Raw genomic sequence first — 23,110 nt, 5'->3', positions numbered from 1 at the left:
TGGTATAATTTCCTGAGATAGCAGTCACCCATTTTGGGCTGAAAACACAAACTTGTTTGTTGCGTAAAGCAGCCCTTACAAACATAAGTCTTACGATAACACTGCAAAAATATTATTTTCACAACTAATTGATGCGTAAATTGTTCCCTCAATGTGAAGAGGCAGCCAAAACTAGCAACACTATTCCTAATTCTCTTACAACACTAGTGGATTTCCTGTGACTTTGGTCATGCTAAGTTGAATGATGTGCATATAATTGTGTATATTATATGTATACACACACACACGTAATTGTAATTAGTGACTAATTTTAAGTTTGTAAATATAGAAAGATACATAAATTAAAAATATGCAGTTACTTTGGTGATATATAAATTATTGTATTGTATTTTAATGTTATTTGTAGGACATTGTGTTGTAGAGAGTCTGCAGATGATGTCACCAAGCAGCAGCATGTAGAGGAGGAAGAGGAAGGGGGCCAAATACAGATCTTTGAAGGGCTCTGGAGTCAACAGTGCAGGGCACCAATGCCCTTATAAGCAGCACATTTTCAGACTTGCTGTGAGCAGCACCATGTATATGCAAAGTTTCCAACATTGCTACACTGATGTGCTTCAATTCCATCTGAAAGATGCACTGATCGTGTGGCAGTTATCCACATTGTACAGCATCATTATGGCTCATCTACAAAATTGCAGTTGCTCAATTATGCGAGTGGAAATTACTTTATGCATAAAGACATGAAAAGGTGTTTAGGCAGAATTTGATGCAGCATACTTCAAAAGGCTCATTTCCGACTCCCCACAACCCACCCAGTCCTTACACACAACAAATAAGAGCATAAGAAAAGTCAGGAATCAGAAAAGACCATTTGGCCCATCAAAGCTTACTGTCTATTACATTAACCGTCCTGTCATGTACAAGTGCAGCCCAAGTCACATTTTGATGACATGGAAATAGGTAAATGGTGGTGGATCCACACCAAAGAGGGGTGATTAACTTAACGTTTCAAGTCAAGGATAGAACAATTGCAAATGTAATCTCAGGAAAATGAGCATAAGAACCCACAGAAGGCTGTAGATTATTGTTTGTTCATCACACACTAATGCAAAAAGGTTGTATGAGATCAGAAGTAAATGAAAATTACAATAGTATGCAACCCAATAATTTGCATGAGACAGGTAGGATTACTCGACTGGCCATTATGATGTATATTGAAGCCTGGATAAACTTAGTGGTCATAGGACAGCCCCATTATCATTTCTAGCTGCACTATTCCCCACTTTTACATATAGGTACCTATACAATGTACCAGAATCTCATTAAAATTCAGCAGTACCAATAAAATTGCCAAATTGTCACAATACATTGCATTATTGTATTTGGGATGTCATGTTTTAGGATTGCTAACCATGCTGCCTCAGTCAGATCCTGGTGTAATATATGTTAAAAATGCTACTATTGAGTAGCTCTCAAAGAATAAAATTCACAGGATATCGAGGCTGGCAGATACAAATTAATTTTCAGATACAGCGTCTATCAGTGTCCTGAAGACAAAAAGATATTCAATGCTACTGCAACAACCCTATACATTTGAGCTCAAGTAGGGGTTATTACCAAGTTAGGCTGGTGGATTCCACTCAGGAGGGGGTGTGAGCACAGTCAGCTTTGACTAAAACTCGACACTGGAGCTGGACATTTAAAAAAAAAACACCTGCAAAATCTGGGGTCAGTCAGACAGCAAAGGGCTGCAAGGAGGATTAACACAAAAGGAGGGAGTTAGGAAATGAGCACTCCCACTGATGGCTAACCTCACCAAGCTCCTTTCCATCCTGTTTACCCCCTTGGATTCTGCCAGTGGATCAATCACCACCCTTCTCCACATTTCCTTCCAGAATGTGTGTTACCTCATGAACAAGACCCTTGCTAGCCAAAATCTTGTGGTGGATGATTGCATGGCCATCCTGACTGACAGGAGCTTGGTTCACGGGTAACCACACCATGCGCCTTTATCAAAGCCTCCCCGCCTGGCTATACTTCATCACCTGCCCTGCCAAAATCGTTGCGGTGGTGGTGTGGTTCTCATGAGCAAGTCACACTTTAGTCGTTCTGAGGAAAGGTCACCAACCAGGTGTGTTGCCTGACCAACTATGTGTTTCCAGCATTTTCTGTTTTTATTTCAGATCTTCTATGTTTCAATTGGAGAGAAGGCAGGGACAGGGTACTGAATTTGGATGATCAGCCATGATCTCATTGAATGGCGGAGCAGGCTCGAGGGGCCAAATGGCCTACTCCTGCTCCTATCTTCTATGTTTCTATGTTTCCAGCATCTGCAGTATTTTGCTTTTTACATTATAAGTCGATCCTAGCAGCAACTGGAGTCAGCTTAACTCAGTAGTCCATGGGTCATTTTGTGGCAGCTCCACATCCCCTACTTCATTCTAATTCATCCAGCCACTTTGCTGATCCATCTAAACCACTCTCACCAGCTTTGCTGCCTCTTCTATCACCAATTTACACTTTCTAGAATCATTCCCTGCAGGCCAGAAATTCAGGGCGTCTCTTGTACCAATATCAACATGCTCTTGAATTACCATTCCCACATTCTCCTTGTGCACTGACCTTAACTCCACTCTTCCTACAGCTTCCAATTCCTGCCAGGTCATAATATATGGATTTCATTCTATATACAGTAAAATGTGAAATTTCTTGAGCATATATTGCAGCTGCACTTTACCAATACGAAGCTCTTGTGGAGCTCAGAGGTAGTTGCAGCCTCCTTGTCTTCATACTGCATAGGCCAGTATCATTGCACAAGTTAAATGACCCTAAGCTTTTCTCAAAAAGCTACTGTTCTGCAAAAACACATTACCTTTGACTTTCTGCCTAAGGCCTGTGCCTGGACACAAAACTTGCTGTGCCTATGATAGGATGGATTTCTCCACAGTTCTGGTTTTTGGGGTATATCCTAGTGGGTTTGATACATTCTCAGTGCAGAAAGGCCAGGAAGATCACCGATCCGGAGAGGTACAAACGCATATATGAGTAGAAGGAACAAGGAATGGGCCATGCCTACGACCCAAAAGGACAATAACAGGTAATACAATTCTCAACTGTACTTTGTAAACTGCTGCTTGAATACTGTAATGTATTAAGTTGACCTTATGCTTCAAACCATTGAACAGACAGTCCAAAGGGACTTCAATTTTTTCTTACAACAGACACTTCCTTAAATAACTGCTAACCTTTTGCTCAATTTTCTCCACCCTTGGCAATGTTACCTTGTACACTGTCAATGACCACAAAAGGAAAAAAGGAGACCAAACTCGCAAATAAATTTTGAACCTTTCCAAGAGACCAGCTCTTTAATTTTCTTAAGACATGCTTCCTGCTCGATTTTGCTTCCAACAAAGTAATCTGGCAATGGAAAGCTGTAGTACCGTCCAAAACTCTTCCTTCTCTATTCCCCAACTGTTGAAATTCCTCCTCCTACAACACACCTTTCTGAAGGAACAAGGACCTGCTCGTCTTTGGTCACATTGTTGCCCTAATTATTAAAAGTGTTTTACCTCTGCATCACATTTTTAGCAAATTCTCGCTCACTTTTAAGCACAGCAAGATATCCTTATTGGAAATAATAATGCCCCTCTCAAATATATAACCACTTTCTCTTCTACGTGCACTGCGCACACTATCACCACACACAGTACTGGAACGATACTGTAGCCCATCACTACGTTGACTGCCAACCTCTGCCATACTGTCTGTAACCTCCAGTGGAGAACCCCGTTACAAGATAGCTGGAGATGAATCAATGAAGCCTCCAAACGGGTGGAAAAATGTCAAAGTAAATTCAATATGATTGTGGGATACACAAGATTAATTCACACAATAAACAAGTTCTTACTTCATCTTGGATGCATTCACACATCATTGAAGGATGGGTCAACACACTAAGGGAAGCCTGGAATCCCAGCTTTCTGCATTAAGCATCAATATAAACATTTCATAATGCCAATCTCTTTGCAAGTTCAGTACAGAATATTTTCCCTTCCAGATTCAAGAGTAATATAGGTCAAAACAACTCGTCATCGAATCATAGAATGATACAGGAGGCGGCCATTCAGCATATCGTGCCAGTAAAAGAGCTATTCAATCAGTCCCACTCCCCTTATCGTTCCCCATAGCCCTGCAAATTTTTCCTCTTCCAATTCCTTTTGAAAGTTATTATTGAATCAGCTTCCACAACCCTTTCAGGTAATGCACTCCAGATCACAGCAACTCGTTGTGTAAAAAAATCTTTTCCTCATGTCGCCTCTGGTTCTTTTGCCAATTATCTTAAATCTGTGTCCTCTGGTTACCGACCATTCTGCCACTGGAAACAGTTTCTCCTTATTTATTCTATCAAAACTCTCCATGATTTTGAAACTTTTATCAAATCTCCTTTAACCCTCTCTGCTCTAAAGAGAACAACCCCAGTTTCTCTAGTCTCTAGACGCAACTAAAGTCCCTCATCCCTGGTACCATTCTAGTAAATCTCCTCTGCATCCTCTCTAAGGCCTTGACAGCCTTCCTAAAGTGTGGTGCTCAGAATTGAACACAATACACCAGCTGAGGCCTAACCAGTCTTTTATAAAGGTTTAGCATAACTTCCTTGCTTTTATTCCTCTATTAATAAAGCTGAGGATCCCGTATGCCTTTTTTAACAACCATCTCAACTTGTTCTGCCACCTTCAAAGACACTATGTACATCCCCAGGTCTCTCTGTTCCTGCACCCCTTTAAAATTGCACCATTTCGTTTATATTGCCTCTCCTCATTCTTCCTACCAAAATGTCATAGTTTTTTTTTTGGGGGGGGGGGGGGGGGGGGGGGAATTATCTTTTTATCCGTAGAAAAGAAAAGAACTGGAAATAAGTCACTTTTAAATGTTGGTGTCTTAAAACAAAAAAAAGTGTATTCACACACAAGTTTAATAAAAGGTGTAGGAATGTTAGATAGTTAAAATGCTAAAAAGCCAAGCTTGGATCTGCTTTCTGCAGAAGTTGTAATTTAATGATGCGTCATCAGCCCATTTCCTTAAAGGGACCATGGCCAACTTTAATTGAGGTGCTGCAAACACTGACAAGCACTGCACAGAGGTGCACGGCTGCACCCAGGCTCTCGCATGACTCCCTGCATATGCTTATGGAGGGAGTCACAACGCACAGGGAGGTCCTCTTCCCTTCCCATGGGTGGAGAAGACCTCCCTCGGAGATCAACACAGCGTGGTTGCACATTGCGCAGGAGGGCACAAGCAGGGATGTGGTCAGGAGGACCTGGGTGCAGTGCCACAAACCTTTCAATGATCTCAATAGACCATGAAACATTGGTACAAAACCACATTCAACCTCATCCTGCTGTGCCACTCATCACATCCCCATCACTCTGCCTTCCCTACCCTCCTCCTGCACATCCTTACTCACACCAACTTACCTTGCACCCCGACCCATCCGTCTCGAGCTACATTATCACTTCCCCATCTCATTAGCCACCCCTCACACTCACCCTCATCCTAGTGCAATCATACCAACTAACACAAGGGTAGGCACTTGGGTGTTTTATCCAATGTTCAGGTAAAGTTTCCGTTAATGTGGTGTCAAACATTGAAACCTTTATTTTCAACAATTTGCATTCTTGGACAGATTTGTGTGCACCTTTGGAAGTGGCTCAGTGAGTTGCAGTGAATGGGGAGACATAACGGTATCCCCCGCAATGGTTATGAGTGCGAAAGGAATGGCTTGGGCATTGTAGGGATGCTTTATGGTGTTGGTGAGGGGTGGTGGCAACCTGGCACATCATGTGGCAGCCAGGGTGTACAGCGTCAAGTGAAGTAAATCTGATGAGGCCATCCCTGGCAGCAATGTGGTTGGGTGCTGATGCCCTGTGTTCTGTGCAGCATCAGTTGATTGCGGAGAAGGTTGGTGTTTTTTGTTTTTTTTATTCGTTCATGGGATCTGGGTGTCGCTGACAAAGCCAGCATTTATTGCCCTTCCCTAATTGCGCTCAAGAAGGTGGTGGTGAGCCGCCTTCTTGAACCGCTGCAGTTTGTGTGGTGAAGGTGCTCCCATAGTGCAGTTAGGGAGTGAGTTCTAGGATTTTGACCCAGCGACGATGAAGGAACAACGATATATTTCCAAGTCAGGATGGTGTGTGACTTGGAGGGGAGCTTGGAGGTGGTGGTTTCCCATGCGCCTGCTGCCCTTGTCCTTCTAGGTGGTAGAGGTTACGGGTTTGGGAGGTGTTGCCGAAGAAGTCTTGGCGAGTTGCTGCAGTGCATCTTGTAGATGGTACACACTGCAGTCACGGTACGCCGATGTTGGAGGGAGTGAATGTTTAAGGTGGTGGATGGGGTGCCAATCAAGCGGGCTGCTTTGTCTTGGGTGCTGTCGAGCTTCTTGAGTGTTATTGGAGCTGCACTCATCCAGGCAAGTGGAGAGTATTCCATCACACTCCTTACTTGTGCCTTGCAGATGGTGGAAAGGCTTTGGGGAGTCAGGAGGTGAGACACTCGTCACAGAATATCTAGCCTCTGACCTGCTCTTGTTGCCACAGTATTTATGTGGCTGGTCCAGTTAGGTTTCTGGTCAATGGTGACCCCCAGGACGTTGATGGTGGGGGATTCGGCAATGGTAATACCGTTGAATGTCAAGGGGTGGTGGTTAGACTCTCGCTCGTTGGAGAGTCATTGCCTGGCACTTGTGTGGCGCGAATGTTACCTGCCGCTTATCAGCCCAAGCCTGAATGTCATTCAGGTTTTGTTGCATGCGGGCATGGACTGCTTTATTATCTGAGGAGTTGCGAATGGCACTGAACACTGTGCAGTCATCAGCGAACATCCCCATTTCTGACCTTATGTTGGAGGTGTAGTGATCAATAACATGTCATTCTGTGGTAGACACTAGGTGGAGCAGTAGAGCTGTATATAGCTGTATGTATAAGACTACACTACCCATGAGGCTAGGCTACCCACAAGGCAGCAGTCAAGATGGAAGCCTCTACAAGATGCTGTACCTAGTCCACATGGCTCAATAAAGTAACTAGCAAAAGCTAGCTGTGTTCATAATAAGAATGTCTAGTTATTAATGAACATAACAGGAGGGAAGGTCATTGATGAAGCAGCTGAAGATGGTTGGGCCTAGGATACTGCCCTAAGGAACACCTGCAGCGATGTCCTGGGGCTGTGATGATTGACCTCCAACCACCACAACAGCTGGTGTGCCTGGTGATGCTGGTGTTCGGGCTGATTGTGGTGGGATTCTGTAGGGCCAAGGTGAGAGAGTACAAAGTGCACCGATGCTGATGGAATAGATGGCAGGGGAAGTAGAGATGACAGAAGTGATCTGTCAATGGTAGGAGAGGTAATGAGGTCAGACTGCATGGAGACTTGTGTAAAGACTTGCAGCATTCTGAATCTCTAGTGGAAATGCAGTTTAGAAAAGCTTGTGCCTAAAGGAACATTTCTGAATCAACTGGGACCTTTGACTTGACATCTGAAGTTGTCAACTCTTCAGCTGAAACAATGGTAAGTGAACTCCTGCCTCCGCTTCACAGACAAGGTCTAGGCACAGCGGGAAGCCGGTGGGCGACCTGTCAAAATCAAAAAGCTGGGAAAAAAGCAGTGTTAAAAATGGCTGTAAACAAGCACTAATGATTTTAATTGCCTCCCCCGCCACTGTGCGTCGGGTCTGCTTAGCGCTGGCAGACCCGACAATTGGTAAAGGCACATGACGGCGGGTTGACAGCGGGGTCCCGACCTGCTGTCAAAAAAAACCTTTCCCACCCGACCCGCCAAATTCTGGCCAAAGATAAAGGCAATCAGCCAAGTCATGCACCAGCTGTGAGGTCAGTCAGGTTCTTAAACAGAAATATTGATCAACGTTCTCTCTCCACCTTCTTGCCATATTTTCTCAATCATGTCTTCCTCTAGAAATGCATTTTGTTGCCTCTTAAGCCAATTATAATATCCTCCTCAAAGTCCTACCTGATAACTAATTTCACAAGCAAATTAACCTTTGGATGAAGATGTCCTGTCTAACTTCTGTTCCTACTTTGAAATTGCTCATATTTAACTTGTGTTCCCCTGATATTTGAACTGTAATGGTGAACAATTTACCAATTCAACTTTGTCAAATCTTAAAATTATGTCAATCTTGAGAACCTAAAATTCTTTTCAAAGATGGTGAAAAAATGCACTGGAAGCAGAAAAGACAAAAACAAGCTCTCAACACAGAAATAAAAGGGTATTTAGTCTTAATGTTTGGTGCAATTTCTGAATGTAATGTTAATATTCTTTAAAATTTCCAAACAAGAGCAATTGTTATCAATTGTTGAACCTTTTTTCTCTCAAAATTACCACCAGTTGTTTCACTTCCAATAAAGTATGGTGTTCTTACAGAACAAGAATATCTTGAGACTGCAAAAAAATAAAGCCTGAACACTTACTTTAAATAGAAATCAATAATTACATCATTGAGAAACTCTCCCTCTTCCAGACAGTCTAGGTCTTCAGTAGTAACAGCAAGTCCTCCTTTAGTTGGTGGAGGAGGAAATACTATTATTCTGAGGGGACAAAAAACAAATTTTAAAATGATTTCCTCATTTTTTCCCCATTTCCAATGATCAGAATAAAATTATTTTTAATTATGCAATACCAACCTTCATTTGAGATATACAGGCATATAATAGTAGCAAGCCTTATTCCATGAGTAAGGAATACTTTGTGATTAATAGGGACAAATTACATTGATTATATACGTTTCATTTATGCATATTAATCCCAGCATCTGGGTACTTGCTTGATTTATATACCAGAGAAAGTTGGGGGAAGAAATGTTATATTTTTCTCCAATGTTACTGAAACAGGTAACCCTAATTCAGCAGGATTAAACATCTTCATGCACTACAGCGCAGTGGAATACAGATCTGCACCCTGAGGCTCAAGTTCAAGTTTACATTCCCAGCTTCTTGGCCATTAGGCAACATTAAGCTAGTACAGTACCTGGTAATGACCTACAAAAATAGTAAATTATTGACCCTGGCCCTGATCAGGTGCAGCAAAAGAATGAACACACACACACACACAAATAATAATATACTTACTTCTGAACTGGTCCACTTTGTCTTAATTTATGCTTCTGCTTCTCTTGCTTTGAAGCAATCGAAACCACGTACTGGTCCTTTTTCCGGATGTGACACAAGGTGTAATTTGGCTTCAGTAAACTTGCATTTTCATCCTACAGAAGTGAAAGCAGAACCAGAAATGTGAAAAAACTGAATGCTTTATATTATATAACAGTGATTCTGTATTACAGGATGCCTTTCATAATACATTTCTAAAAGGGGATCAAAATTAGTTTTTCTGAACAGAAAATGAAGTTGACTGCACTGCACTCTCACTCATACACATGCAAATGGCAATTCCAACTTTACTTGAGCACCATTACCCGATTAATATGTTCAGACCTGGACTGCAATGGAAACTATAATCAAACTTACAAATTCAATATTCTAGTTGCTTTGAAGTTCAACGGTAAATATATTTCAAATTTATTTGCAATCAAGCTATATTGCACATTGGCTCATAATCTGCAGTCAGCGGCGACTCCCTACTTCACAAGGGTTACATTTCTGCTTCCCACACTAATTATCCTTTAGTCCTTGAGTGTGACTAACAATTTAATTCTAGCAACAACTGATTTTAGCAATTTTTGATTCTGCGGCCTTGTGGTTGCCTGGAACCTAGGTGTGCACGTCTAAGTCACGTATTACCCAGTGTCTTATACTACTGTTGTACAATTTTGTGGGAAACAGATACAGTGAAATTTCAATATAAATTAACCTTGGAAAACATTCTTTTGTTCCCTCTTGTTCTTAACTCTCCCCTAGTGATCAAAAGTTGATTAAATATTTAATTCACCTCAATATGTCCATCAAAAAAAAGATGCTTAGTTTTACTAGTCCATTTAATACTCAGTTCCTTTTTGATGAGCTACATTTTTCCAGTTGTGCATATTATGCAGCAAAGTTACATCCTTTAGCAGGTAAGTATTTCTATTGTATAAACTGTCAGATTTTTTAAACACAGAATATGAGCTATACACATTAAGGCAAAAGAATATAATTAAATTAAAAACAGAAGTCAAATTAAAATCAAACAAAGCTTTGGAAAGTTGCAAGTGGGTTTACTGGCTTGTTGTAGCCTCAATAAACGGAGGTAGCCCTGGTATTTCAGAGGAACCTAGCTTATGGATCCACCTTAATCTACAAAGTCACCTGAGACAATTGAGGTTCCTGCGCTAATGTAGCCATATCCACTTGTTGCTGTAAGGTTTTGCAGCAGGACGACAAGAATGAGCTCTGCTCTGGACCAAACTTAGCCAATAACTGACAAGTCTCTTCCAATGGCATAATTTCACACAAGTCTGCAATTCCATTCCTTGCACCGACAGCAGTCATAATTTTCTTCAATATGGCTGTTTCTGTTGCTTGCAAAGGTTTGAAAAGTTGAATGAACATAAATTCATTGCACTTATCTGCAAAGAAAAACAGCTGCAGTGAAATACAGGAATAAACCTTCACAAAAGAAAATGAAAATGAAATCAGATTCCCCAATGAGTTCACTACTTTTCAAATGTAGGTCATGTACAACCAAACAAAGGACCTTGAATACAATATCAGATATATGAGCTGGTGCAATTTTTAAAAAGTCAAGATTTCTCCCCAATATTATTAGAATCAACTTTTGGAACTAGGGCCTCGATATTAATTTCAGGCAGGTTTGGGCAGGTGGGTAGCGGAGCGAGTTCAAAACTCTCATGCTGCTCCAGAAAGCAGGCTCGGAGTATTTTAACTCCCTGGCCTCATTATAATCTCAATGGGCAGATTACTCACCCGATTCACTGACAATGGAAAAACTGTCCACTTTAGCAGCACAATTTCCGGCGGGTCAGCCAGAGGCTTATTTACAGTGGGAATGCATCTCTTAAAGTAAGGTTGCATACCCAGAGGGGAAAACAACTGCTATAAAATAGCATAAAGTGGATCCCAAAAGGTTGAAAAATATACACTTACTTTCACGATTTGAGGGAGTGGTTTGTGACTGTTCGTTGACTTCATCTACGTAATCCGCAGCAAACCATAGGAAAATGACTGAGTGATTCTCAAAGACTGTGTCAGATAGTCTCTCCCATAGGCTGTATTTCTTTAAGTGAGCGGTATCTAGTAGTAATGAATGGTTTACACCATATAAATCTGTAAAATAAAGTGTAATACAAGTTTAATACTTTGTGATAAATTAAGATACTAACATTACATTATTGAAGTGCACACTGAAAACAACAATGGACTCTGACATTCCCAAAGTTAACTATTTTAAAAAAAAGATACTGCTACAATCCAACTATGATGATGAAGTGGATTTTGAATCAAGGTTACCGCTTGATAATATTCTCCCTTAAGGATGACTCTCCTTGATGGGGCTAGGGTTCAAAGTGGTCATTGTCCCTCTCGTATCTTGCCAATTAGTCATTATTCACTTAAGTGACAAATGCCAACAGATTATTCAACCTGGAGGGGGGGGGGGGGGGGGGATGAGCGGGTGCAAGAAATCCAGCGGAGTCTAATCCTGTCTTCACCCAACATCCACACATTCAGGGGTTGCTGGACAGCAATCAGGAGCAGCAGTCCTGGCTGATATTCCCCTTTCTAACTTAAGGAGTACTGAGGCCAAATGTAGTGCCCCTATAGCCACTCTGGCTGAGATCAGCTGATTAACAGACCTGGGGTTAAGCCTGGCACTTTCCTGGTCTGTGTGGCTCAGCTATTCACTGGAGAAAAATCAGACATTGAGGAGCAAGGATAGTCTTTTAAAAATAAAAAAAACTGATCAAACACAATGCAAAATTCAATTAAGATTTATTGACAATGGGCTTCACTCCAGTTAACTAGCAATTTCAAACATACTTGCATATGTAGATTTTTTAAAAAGTGAGATTAGGTTTGAAAATACTAAGAAAGATTGTGTTCCAAAGATGATTAATTTAATATATACACGCGTACATATAGTAACAGGCATTCCTACTGCCTCGAACTCTGGTTAAATGCACAAAGTTGGTCTCCATCAAGAACTTCAAAAAAAATCCAAACACAGGATGATCTTGACTCCAACAACAATAGTAAACTTAAAGCGGTGTTATTTGGGAGTTTTACTACATCAGTATCCATTTTATTATTGGCTTACTTGGTGGACAAAACCCATTTTCCTTTGTTAACATTGAACACCTCATTAATTTCTAATAATAACCAGAAGCACATTTTATTCAATTATTTTACCTGAAAAGGATATTGCAATATTGTCACGACCAAACTGCAAGAAAAAAAAGTAAAAAACTGTTTTAAAAAAAAAAGCTTACATTTTTTTTTAAATAATACATTTGAAATGCATTCATTCATACTGCCATAAAATGAGTTCTACCTGGAATAGACTGCATTGAATTATAGGTGTACATACATGCCAACCTAGAAAACTCACAAAAGCTGATGAACAGCTTCAATAATGCAGACAGTGTCACAACATTACAGCACAGTGAGGTAATTCTGTTTTTATTACATGGGTTTCAGCCAGTATTTTGGGGTTCACATTTCACAATTCAGTTCAATTTACTGTGAAAACCAAAACCTTTGCCTGTGACGAATTAAAACAAGTAATTATACTGAGAAGGCAGTGGAACTTGAGCTTGTCATCACTTAAATTGCAGCTTACCCAATATTCTGTTAGTTGTAGCACAGGGGAAGAACAGTGTACAAAAGTGCATTTTTTAAAAATAGGAACAGATTTAGAAACTGGCAGTTCTGACTAATGGTCATCAACCTGAAACGTTAACTCTATTTCTCTCGCCACAGATGCTGCCTGACCTGCTGAGTATTTCCAGCATTTTCTATTTCTATTTCAGATTTCCAGCATCCACGGTATTTTGCTTTTGTACTTGCTGTTTGAATCTGGTTTCCATCCTATTTGCAGCACCAAGATCGCCCTGGTCAAATTCAACAACACCACTCTCTGTGGCTGACTGGACATAAATGTACTGTACAGAATTTATTTCTCTGGCACATGCTTCGCCATCTTTAACTCTTAAAAAGTTTGCATGCAATGGAATTGAGAGGAATGGGAAACACAAGGGAGCAGAAAGGAAGACCGATCTAACCGTAACAAAGCAACAGAAAATACCTTAAAAGGATACACCAGAAAAATATACTAACAGGCATATTCTAGTATATACTGCTTAAATATGTGACAAGTTGCAAGTGTGAACACGTGTTATTATGAATTGTGTTATTAATAATATGATTCTGAATCTCTCCATCCTGGAAGCTGAAAGAACATAAGAAATAGGAGCAGGAGTAGGCCATTTGGCCCTTCAAGCCTGCTCCACCATTCAACAAGATCATGGCTGATCTTCTACCTCAACTCCACCTTCCCGCACTATCCCCATATCCCTTAATTCCCAAAAATTACAAGAAAGTAGGAAGAAAGATTGTTAACATCTAAAAAGACAGCTTCTACACTAGATAGTGTTAGTGGATTAGTTTAATCCAGATTTGCACTTTAGTGGTTTTGTTTCTCCAGCAAATCCAGCACTGGTACACTTCTGATCTCATTCGCGTATAGTGCAGTACACAACAGTTACCTGGGAGCAGCTACAAAGAGGAGTAAATTGATTTAAATGAACAATACTTAGGGGTTTAAAATCAGTAAGTCCTGAGCTAGAAACTTGTTTTTTTTTTATACAAGTACTGACCTGTGAAAATGAGTAAACTGCAATATAATGTACGTCAAGATTTATGCCACTGGTGCAAGCTCCAATAAAGTTTCTCACTGTGGGCCTCCAGTGGCAGTACAAAGTATCTCAGCAGATCTTCAGTATACATTTTGCCATATGAAATGCAATGGACAATGCAGGGCCCCAGTACAATATGCCTATTTCTCCCTCTCCACCAACATTGGTCATGAACAATTAAAATGCTAACTGTTAAAAACTACATACCATTACAGAACCTTGTTCATTTCCTTCAATTTCTCCCCTATGTAGGGCAGCAAATGTTAGATCCAATGTTGCTTTCGTCATCGCACTGTTTTCCAAACAAGAGTCCATACTTTCCATTGCATCGATTAACTTATTCTTCTCAGTTACTTCATGTGCATCCTGACCACAACAGGTATCCAACGTTAAGAGAGATGCAGGAAAAAGTTTTTTTTTTTTCAGTTCACTCTTTGATTTGTTGGACAATCAACAGTTTTATTTACAAATTAAGAGGTTGATTTTCACTGGCTTTGCCTGGGGTTAACGGGGCGGCAACGGCCTCAAAATGGGACGTTTCAACCCTGTTAACACCAGTGATGCAGCCAGTTCCATTTTGAAAGCAGCCTACCAATGGGTGTCCAAAGCTCCTGCCGGTTACAGGTGATAGGCTCCTTTTAATATGGATAACATAACTAGGACCCCGATTGCCATTTGTGGTCAGAACTGGTTGGAGCGTGCGTGCAGTCGTTGACCAGCTCCATGGTCACTGGAACCGAAGAGACCCACCAAAGGGAAGAGTGGGATTATTTTTTGCAGTCCCCAGGAAGAGGATAAAAAAATAATCAAATTTTAAGGGAAGAATTAAGTATCAATCAGGAAACAAAAGTCCTTCTGAACCAGCAATTCTAAATCTACTGCAGCTGATGAAACCTCAAGACATCAGACACCAGTCTTCAGTGAACCCATCCCCCTAATATGTACCATTTTTTTTAAATCACAGAATTCGCAGTGCATATTATTTCGTTATATACATATATAGCTTTTCAACTGCAGCCTTTAGAAGTAATGAACTGTGCGTTTGAGGGTAAACACTTGTGCGTGTTTTGCAACATCACATAAAACGCATTGAACAAATCAAGGTCCGTATCAGAGCACTATCATGAATGCCTTAAAATGAGAATATATATATTATTTCTTATACTTCTCAATAAGTTCTAACTAGTTAATAACAAGAGATGTTTTCTGCCACATTACTGTACTATTAAAAGGTCTTTGAAGAAAAGACATTTGATTCAATTCCTGGACATAGTGTAGTGTGATGTCAGTTACCTTTTCTGTTATACATGCCTTCATATTCTCTGGCTCCCACTTCGCTGATGCAGTCTCAGTCTCTTTGTTACAGCTCTCAGTTGACATGGGCCTACTCCCCAAACGTAAACGTTTAATCTCTGGAGTTAACGTGGTGAAATGGACACTAGATTGTGCTTCATCTGTATCTTCATCACTAGAAAGTACAACTGAGATACAACAACAACATGAAAACCCACTCTAACATTTTACGATGGAACATACAAGAACATAAGACGTAGGAGCAGGAGTAGGTCATTTGGCCCCTCGAGCCTGCTCCGCCATTCAATAAGATCATGGCTGATCTGATTAATGTTTTGCTTTCTATTGCTGTTCAGTACAGGATTGGTGATGAGCTCATTAACTGTAAAGGTTTTTCAGATAGAGACGGTATACCTTTAACAGTTTTGATATTTCTGGGGGAAAAAATCTCATTGGGATCCTAATCTATCTTCAGACTTAGAATCCACACTAGATTAACTAGCATTGACATTCCCTTTTTTTAAAAAAAAAAGGGAATGAGACATTATTCCTGCACTACAGAGTATTTGCGGTTCAGGCATGAGAGAAAGCCCACACTGTATTTGACACCAACATCTGGATCTCCTCATGATTCGTAAAATATTGTACAATGCAATAGCCTATTCATATCTCCCATTCGCAGCAATTAAGAATTTCTGTATGGAAAAACCATGGATGAATTTCAAAAAACAAAACATACACATTAATAGTATAAAACACACTAGAACAACTAAAATTTATAGACCACTCATAGCTAGGGATCTTTTTTCCATCCCGTAATATTATTTATATAAGTGTAAAAAGTCACACAACGCCAGGTTATAGTCCAACAGTTTTATTTGAAATCACAAGCTTTCGGAGCGCTGCTCCTTCGTCAGGTGAAGTGGAGAGATGCATAAAGACACAGCTTATATAGTCAGAGAATAATGCCAGATGATTACAGGTAATCTTTCTAACTGCCATTTATCACACCTCGGCAGAGAGATAATCACAGCAAACAAAGGTGTGAATGGTGTCCAAACAGGTTAGTCAGGAAAACATTACATCAAAGAGCAATGAGGTGGGGTCACAAGGGGTCAAATGTTGCAGATGCTGGGGTCTGTATGAAAAACAAAAAAACATTTTTTTTTTGCTGGAAATCACAGCAGGTCCGGCCGCATCTGTGTAGAGAGAACAAGCCAACGACGACTCGAGTCTGGATGACCCTACATCAGGTGGGGTTACATGTAGCGTGACACGAACCCAAGATCCTGGTTGAGGCCATCCTCATGAGTGCGGAATTTAGCTATCAGTTTCTGCTCTACATAGGGTCATCCAGACTCGAGTCGTCGTTGGCTTGTTCTCTCTACACAGATGCGGCCGGACCTGCTGTGATTTCCAGCAAAAAATATGTTTTTTTGTCTGTTTTTTGTTTTTCATTCAGACCCCAGCATCTGCAACATTTGACCCCTTGTGACCCCACCTCATTGTTCTTTGATGTAATGTTTTCCTGACTGACCTGTTTGGACACCATTCACACCTTTGTTTGCTGTGATTATCTCTCTGCCGAGGTGTGATAAATGGCAGTTAGAAAGATTACCTGTAATCATCTGGCATTATTCTCTGACTATATAAGCTGTATCTTTATGCATCTCTCCACTCCTCCTGACGAAGGAGCAGCGCTCCAAAAGCTTGTGATTTCAAATAAAACTGTTGGACTATAACCTGGTGTTGTGTGACTTCTTACATTTGTCCACCCCAGTCCAACACCGGCATCTCCACACCATTATTTATAAGAGTACAGGTCCTCTTTTTCTCCTGCTAAACAGATATTACTTATCAATTGAAAATTTAAAAACTGAAATTGATAGATTTTTGTTAGAGAAGGGTATTAAGTGATATGGAACCAAGGCGGGTAAATGGAGTTAAGTTCAGCCATAATATAACTGAATAGCAGAACAGGCTCGAGGGGCTGAACAGCCTACTCCTGTTCCTATGCCCGCAGACCTCAGCTTATGCTGCTCAGGACAGACCACAATCTCCTGCCAACTATGGCTTCTTGCAAATTTTAAAATAGTCAACGTTGACCTTGAAGATGATTAGTTTTAGTGAAATGTTCATACGGTCACATGGAATCTCTACCGGCAGAAGTGCGGTTGAGTTTAACTTCTGCCTGCCTTTGGATCCTGCTGTAGACATTATCCCAAATTTGGGGATGGTGTTATTTAAACACTCAGAGCAGGCAGCCCATGCTCATAAGAGCAGATAAGAGGCACCTGTCTCAAAAGCAGCCAGGAAAATCAGAATGGTGTGATGCTGCTCCGATGGCAGATCCCAGGAATGGCTGAAGGCAGGAATTATTTAAACTGCTTCTAAGGGAGCTTGGTGCCAAGCTCAGAAATATAATTGGAATAGATGACCTTAATCTGGACAAGGCCCTCAAATGGAACTCAAATCAGCTCTCAGCCGTTAGTTCCTTTGTGGCCTTACAAGGGGATAATGGATGAAATTCTTGGGGTAGTCCATGAACACCCCCAGACATACCCTCTTGACATAGGGAGGTGGGCAGATGAGTTGCCTGCAACCTTCTCCCAACTGGAATTTACAGCACTTTCTGAATGGGGCAGAATTAAGTTCCACCCTTTATTCTAGCCCTCTGGCAGACAATGTCCCCGTGCACTGCCCTCCAGAACTTCAGGGCTTGTCCTTTCGTTCCTGTGCTGTAAATCAAATAATTAAATGAAAAGTACGTTGTAGCACCACAAATTGCAGTGACAACATGACAAGCTTATATCCATCAACTCCTCCTCTAAAATGAAGTTAATCACAATACGAGTTCAGTGGGCCAGTTTGTAACAAGGCAGAGAAGCAACTAACAGGTTCTTCAAATTAAATTATTTTTAATTCTACTTAGAATCTATGACGACAAAGGATAGTTTATTTGTTGTTGGGTAACAAATTCTATAAATGGATCACTATCCAATCCATTTGCTAAAATGTTTTAAAATATGGCCATTTAATTGGTATCAACAAATCCTGGGCACTAATCATAAAACTAAACATTCTGTGGCACACACTAGTCAACGCACTTTCAAAGAATCTTTCAAAACATTAATAGACCAGAGTTGACAAATTTTACATTCATTCAAATTTTCTTACAACCAATGTTGACAGGCTTAAAGCTACTCAATAGGTATTCAACAAGGTCATCTTTGTTTAAATAGGTTCATGAAGCATCATCAACAGCTAAATAATACTCACTTGGTTCACTTGAAACCGCTGCTGCTTTCAAGCGCTTACTCTGGCTGCTCGATATCAGCGAGCTCAGGTAACCTGCTCCAGTTTTCACTTTATTTAGTGCTGGAGTATGCAGCGGTTCTCTCCGATTAATTCCATCAGAGGTTGAAGGGTTATCATTGACTAGCTCTTGGTCTCTGTAGTTAGGGCTTTGCTGTTCTGTGTTCAAGGGAGAAGGCTGTTCCTGCTGTAGACATGATTCAGGTTTTGTTATCTCCATAAAATGAAGATCCTTTTCTTGCCTATTATTGCTATAGCAATGGCAATTTTCAGTCTGCTCTTTGCAAGTTAGACACACAAGCAGTTTCTTTAGCAAATCCTCAGCATCATTCTGAAATAAAATACAGGTGCTTTTTAGTTAAACTGCTGGTGCTGTCCATTAGCTTTTCAGTTATGCAATTTGCTTATTAGTCACACATTGAGCATTTAATTAATCCATGAAACCACAGATTAAACTAACCAATTTAACCTCCTTAATTTGGGTGCATATTTAGTGCATTAACTCAAATTGTCATCAATCTGGCAGAGTTTTTTTTTTAACTAGTAGACAGCATGTGGCATTCCTTATGCATGGGTATAAACTCCAGTGTGTCCCCCTGCTTGTGCATAAAAGAAAAAAAAAACTGAACAAAAGAACAAATACAGGCTGTTTTACAGCATGCTATAGACAGAGCTAAGCTGTCCCACATCTAACAGATCAGAGCAAAGCGGTGACGACGATGACAACACCTTGTACTTATATAGCGCCTTTAATGTAGTAAAACGTCACAAGATGCTTCACAAGAGTTTGTTATAAAACTAAATTTAGCACCGAGCCACATAAGGAGAAATTGGGGCAGGTCAAAGTGTTAAGTTTTAACGAGTGTCTTAAAAGGAGGAAAGAGAGGTAGAGAGGTTTAGGGAGGGAATTCCAGAGCTTAGGGTCTAAGCAGCTGAAGGCACAGTCACCAATGGTTGAGCGATTAAAATCAGGGATACTCAAGAGGCCAGAATAGAGGGGAGAATCCAGCTGAGTATCAGGCAATTAACACCAGTAAGAGGCTCAATGAACCCCCATTCTCAACCATAGTAGAGTCCAACACACAAGTGCAAGTGACAAGGCAAAAGTATATGCAAACATCTTCAGGCAAAAGTGGACAAATCTACTCAGCTTCCTCCTGAGGTCCCCACCATTATAGATGCCAATGTCCAATTCGGGTCACTCCATATGAAGCCGAGTGCACTGAACACGGCAAAGGATACAAGCCCTGACAGCATCTTGACTATAGGTATCAAACCTTTGTGCAGAACTAGCTGTCCTCCCACCTCCAACTATATCACTGGCATCTTACCAACACGTAAAAACTTGCCCAGGTATGTCCCATCCACAAAAAAACAGGATAAATATATCCTGGCCAATTACTGCCCTGCTAGTCTCTTCCTAATCATCAATAGTGCAATCAATGAGCATCTACTCACCAATACTCAGTTTGGGTTCCAGCAGATCCACTGAGTGCCAGACCTCATCGCAGCCTTGATCCAGAAATGGACATGAGCTGAATGCCAGAGGAGAGGCAAGAGTAGCTGCCCTCAATATCAAGGCAGCATTTGAGAGTATGGCACCAAGGTATCCTAGCAAATCCATCATTTCCCCATTCCTTGACCCCTTCAACCTTCTTTCCCTCCTCATGGAATAGGTCCACTAAGTCACCAAAAAGTGGATTGTGGTCTGGACACCTGCCCCTCCCCCATTAAAAAAGTGTTATTATTTAAATCTGGGCACCTTACCGAAGCAGCTGTTGGGAACAATTTTCAATTACTTCCATGGTAGACAAATAGACAAATTCTAGTGCACAGGTACAAAAAGTAATCGAATACAAAATAATTGGCCTATATCTCAAGAGGGTTGGAATACAAGAGAGAGAGGAAGTGGTGCTTCATGTATACATCTTTGGTCAGGCTCCATTTGGAACACTGCATTCAGTTTTGGGCACCAAACCTCAGGAACCTGGAGCTGGAGCTGCAAAATGCTGAGCTGCCATTGCCATCAACACTTAGGGTCACCAGTGACCAGAATGACTTAAATTAACCAGCCACTTCAACACCATGGCTACAAGAGTAGGACAAAGACTGGAAACTCTGCAATGGGCAGCTCACCTCCTGACCACTAAAAGCCTCTCCACCCTTTACAAAAGGACCAAGTCAAGAGTGTGATGGAATAATCATCACTCACTTGAACAGGTGCAGCCATATCATCAAGAAGCTCAACACCATCTAGGACAAAGCAGCCCACTTGATCAGCGTCTCTGCCACTGTACGGTGGCATAGAGGGCAGCACGGTGGCATAGTGGTTAGCACTGTTGCCTCACAGCGCCAGGGACCCGGGTTCAAATCCGGCCTCGGGTGACTGTCTGTGTGGAGTTTGCACATTCTCCCCGTGTTTGCGTGGGTTTCCTCCGGGTGCTCCGGTTTCCTCCCACAGTCCAAAGATGTGCGGGTTAGGTTGATTGGCCATGATAAAAATTGGCCCTTAGTGTTAGGGGGGATTAAATACATGGGGTTACGGGGATAGGGCTTGGGTGGGATGGCTGTCGGTATAGGGACCGGGTGCTAGGGTTTGGATGATCAGCCATGATCTTGTTGAATGGCGGAGCAGGCTCGAAGGGCCGAATGGCCTACTCCTGCTCCTATCTTCTATGTTTCTATGTACTGAATATCCACCTGCTCCATCACCGGCCACAGAAAGTACTATTTACAGGATGCACTGCAGCTACTCAATCTTACTTCAACAGCACCTCTTAGTCCCATGAAGAGGACCAGAGCAGCAGTGTCATGTGAACATTACTCCTCCAAGTCACACATTATCCTGAATTGGACACACATCACCGTTTCATCATTGCTGGGTCAAAATCCTGGAATTCCATACCAAACACACCACCATTGTGGGAGTACCATCACTACAAGGATTGCAGTGGTCAAGAAGGTCCAGCAACATCTAGTCAGAGTAACTAGGGATAAGCAATAAATACGGTCTTGCTAGTGTCACACAGCATATGGGAATAAATTAAACAAACAACAGAAGTCATTCAGTAATAAAAACAGAACGATCAAATGGGAAAGTCTGTGATAGGGTGGAAGGCAGGAGATAAAATGACAAAAAGGATGGTGGTGCAAGGCAAAAGGGGATAGTAATGGGACAAGTAAAGAAACAAAAGATGGGTCTAGAGGAGGTGTAAGTGGCCATTGCAGAATCATTAGCTAGTCGAAAAAATGGGGGCAGTGGTTATGATCTGAAATAGATGAACTCAACGTTGAATCCGGAAGGCTGTAAAGTGCCTAATCGATTTGCCTCGCACCATCATCCCTTTCATTGTGTAATCTCTCCTGCCTTCCACCTTATCACAGACCTTCCCTTTCTTCGTAGAATCAGAATGGTTACAGCACGGAAGGAGGCCATTCGGCCCGTGCCGGCTCTCTGCAAGAGCACTTCAGCTAGTCCCACTCACACCCGCCCTTTCCCCATAGCCCCGCAAATTCTTTCCTTCAAGTGCTTATACCACTCCCTTTTTAAAGCAGTGATTGAGTTTGCCTCCAGCACCCTTTCAAGCAGTGCATTCTAGATCCTATCCACTCGCTGCGTAAAAAAGTTTTTCCTTATGTCGCCTTTGGTTCTTTTGCGAATCATCTTAAATCTGTGTCCTCTGGTTCTCGACCCTCCCGCCAATGGGAACAGTTTCTCTGTCCAGATCCCTCATGATTTTGAACACCTCTATCAAATCTCCTCTCAATTTTCTCTGCTCTAAGGTGAACAACCCCAGCTTCTCCAGTCCATCCACATAACTGAAGTCGCTCATCCCTGGAATCATTCTCATAAATCTTTTCTGCACCCTCTCTAAGGCCTTCACATCATTCCTAAAGTGTGGTGCCCAGAATTGGACACAATACGCCAGTTGAGGCCAAACCAGTGTTTTATACAGGTTCATCATAATTTCCACGCTTTTGCACTCTATGCCTCTATTCATGAAGCCGTAAGCTTTTTTACCTGCTTTCTCAACCTGCCCTGCCGCCTTTGTGCACATATACCCCCAGGTGTCTCTGTTTATGCATCCACTTTGGGATTGTACCCTTTAGTTTATATTGCCTCTCCTTGTTCTTCCTATCAAAATGTATCACTTCGCACTTTTCTGCCTTAAATTTCATCTGCCACGTGTCCGCCCATTCCACCAGCCTGTCTATGTCCTCTTGAAGTAAATCACTATCTATCATCGCATTGCCCTCATCAACCCACTGTTACCTCATCAAAAAACCTCGATCAAGTTGGTTAAACACGATTTGCCTTTAACAAATCCGTGCTGGATTTGCTTAATTAATCCACACTTGTCCAAATGACTGTTAATTTTGTCCCGGATTATTGTTTCTAAAAGCTTCCCCACTACTGAGGTTAAACTGACCGGCCTATAGTTGCTGGGTTTATCCCTTCACCCTTTTTTGAACAAACATTTGCAATTCTCCAGTCCTCCGGCACCACCCCCGTTTCTAAGGAGTTTTGGAAGACTATGGCCAGTACCTCCAGTTCTCCAGTCCTCTGGCACCGCCACTGTTTCTAAGGAGGATTGGAAGATAATGGCCAGTACCTCCGCGATTTCT

The 23,110-nt window shown here is 41.5% G+C and overlaps 1 protein-coding gene across 5 annotated transcripts in view; it reads right to left on the bottom strand.

Annotated features, from left to right (window-relative positions):
• Nucleotides 1–23,110, bottom strand: part of LOC147107714 (sentrin-specific protease 7) — a 107,884-nt gene that overhangs the window by 15,472 nt on the left and 69,302 nt on the right. For 4 of the 5 annotated variants that reach the window (XM_086006945.1, XM_086006944.1, XM_086006946.1 and 1 more), the window contains 8 exons: nt 18,449–18,815; nt 15,170–15,357; nt 14,084–14,242; nt 12,372–12,405; nt 11,112–11,291; nt 10,314–10,573; nt 9,141–9,274; nt 8,484–8,600 (listed from right to left, as the gene is read on the bottom strand). In XM_086006945.1, coding sequence (XP_085863071.1) covers nt 8,484–8,600; nt 9,141–9,274; nt 10,314–10,573; nt 11,112–11,291; nt 12,372–12,405; nt 14,084–14,242; nt 15,170–15,357; nt 18,449–18,815 — 1,439 coding nt within the window. The remainder of the gene's footprint in view (nt 1–8,483; nt 8,601–9,140; nt 9,275–10,313; nt 10,574–11,111; nt 11,292–12,371; nt 12,406–14,083; nt 14,243–15,169; nt 15,358–18,448; nt 18,816–23,110) is intronic. The other variant, XM_086006947.1, reaches the window with a different exon arrangement.

Source organism: Somniosus microcephalus, chromosome 14 (assembly GCF_052327205.1).
Source record: "Somniosus microcephalus isolate GS21.2 chromosome 14, FLI_Smic_1.0, whole genome shotgun sequence".
In the NCBI taxonomy this organism is placed as follows: domain Eukaryota; kingdom Metazoa; phylum Chordata; class Chondrichthyes; order Squaliformes; family Somniosidae; genus Somniosus; species Somniosus microcephalus.
This window is presented reverse-complemented; position numbering and strand designations above follow the sequence as displayed.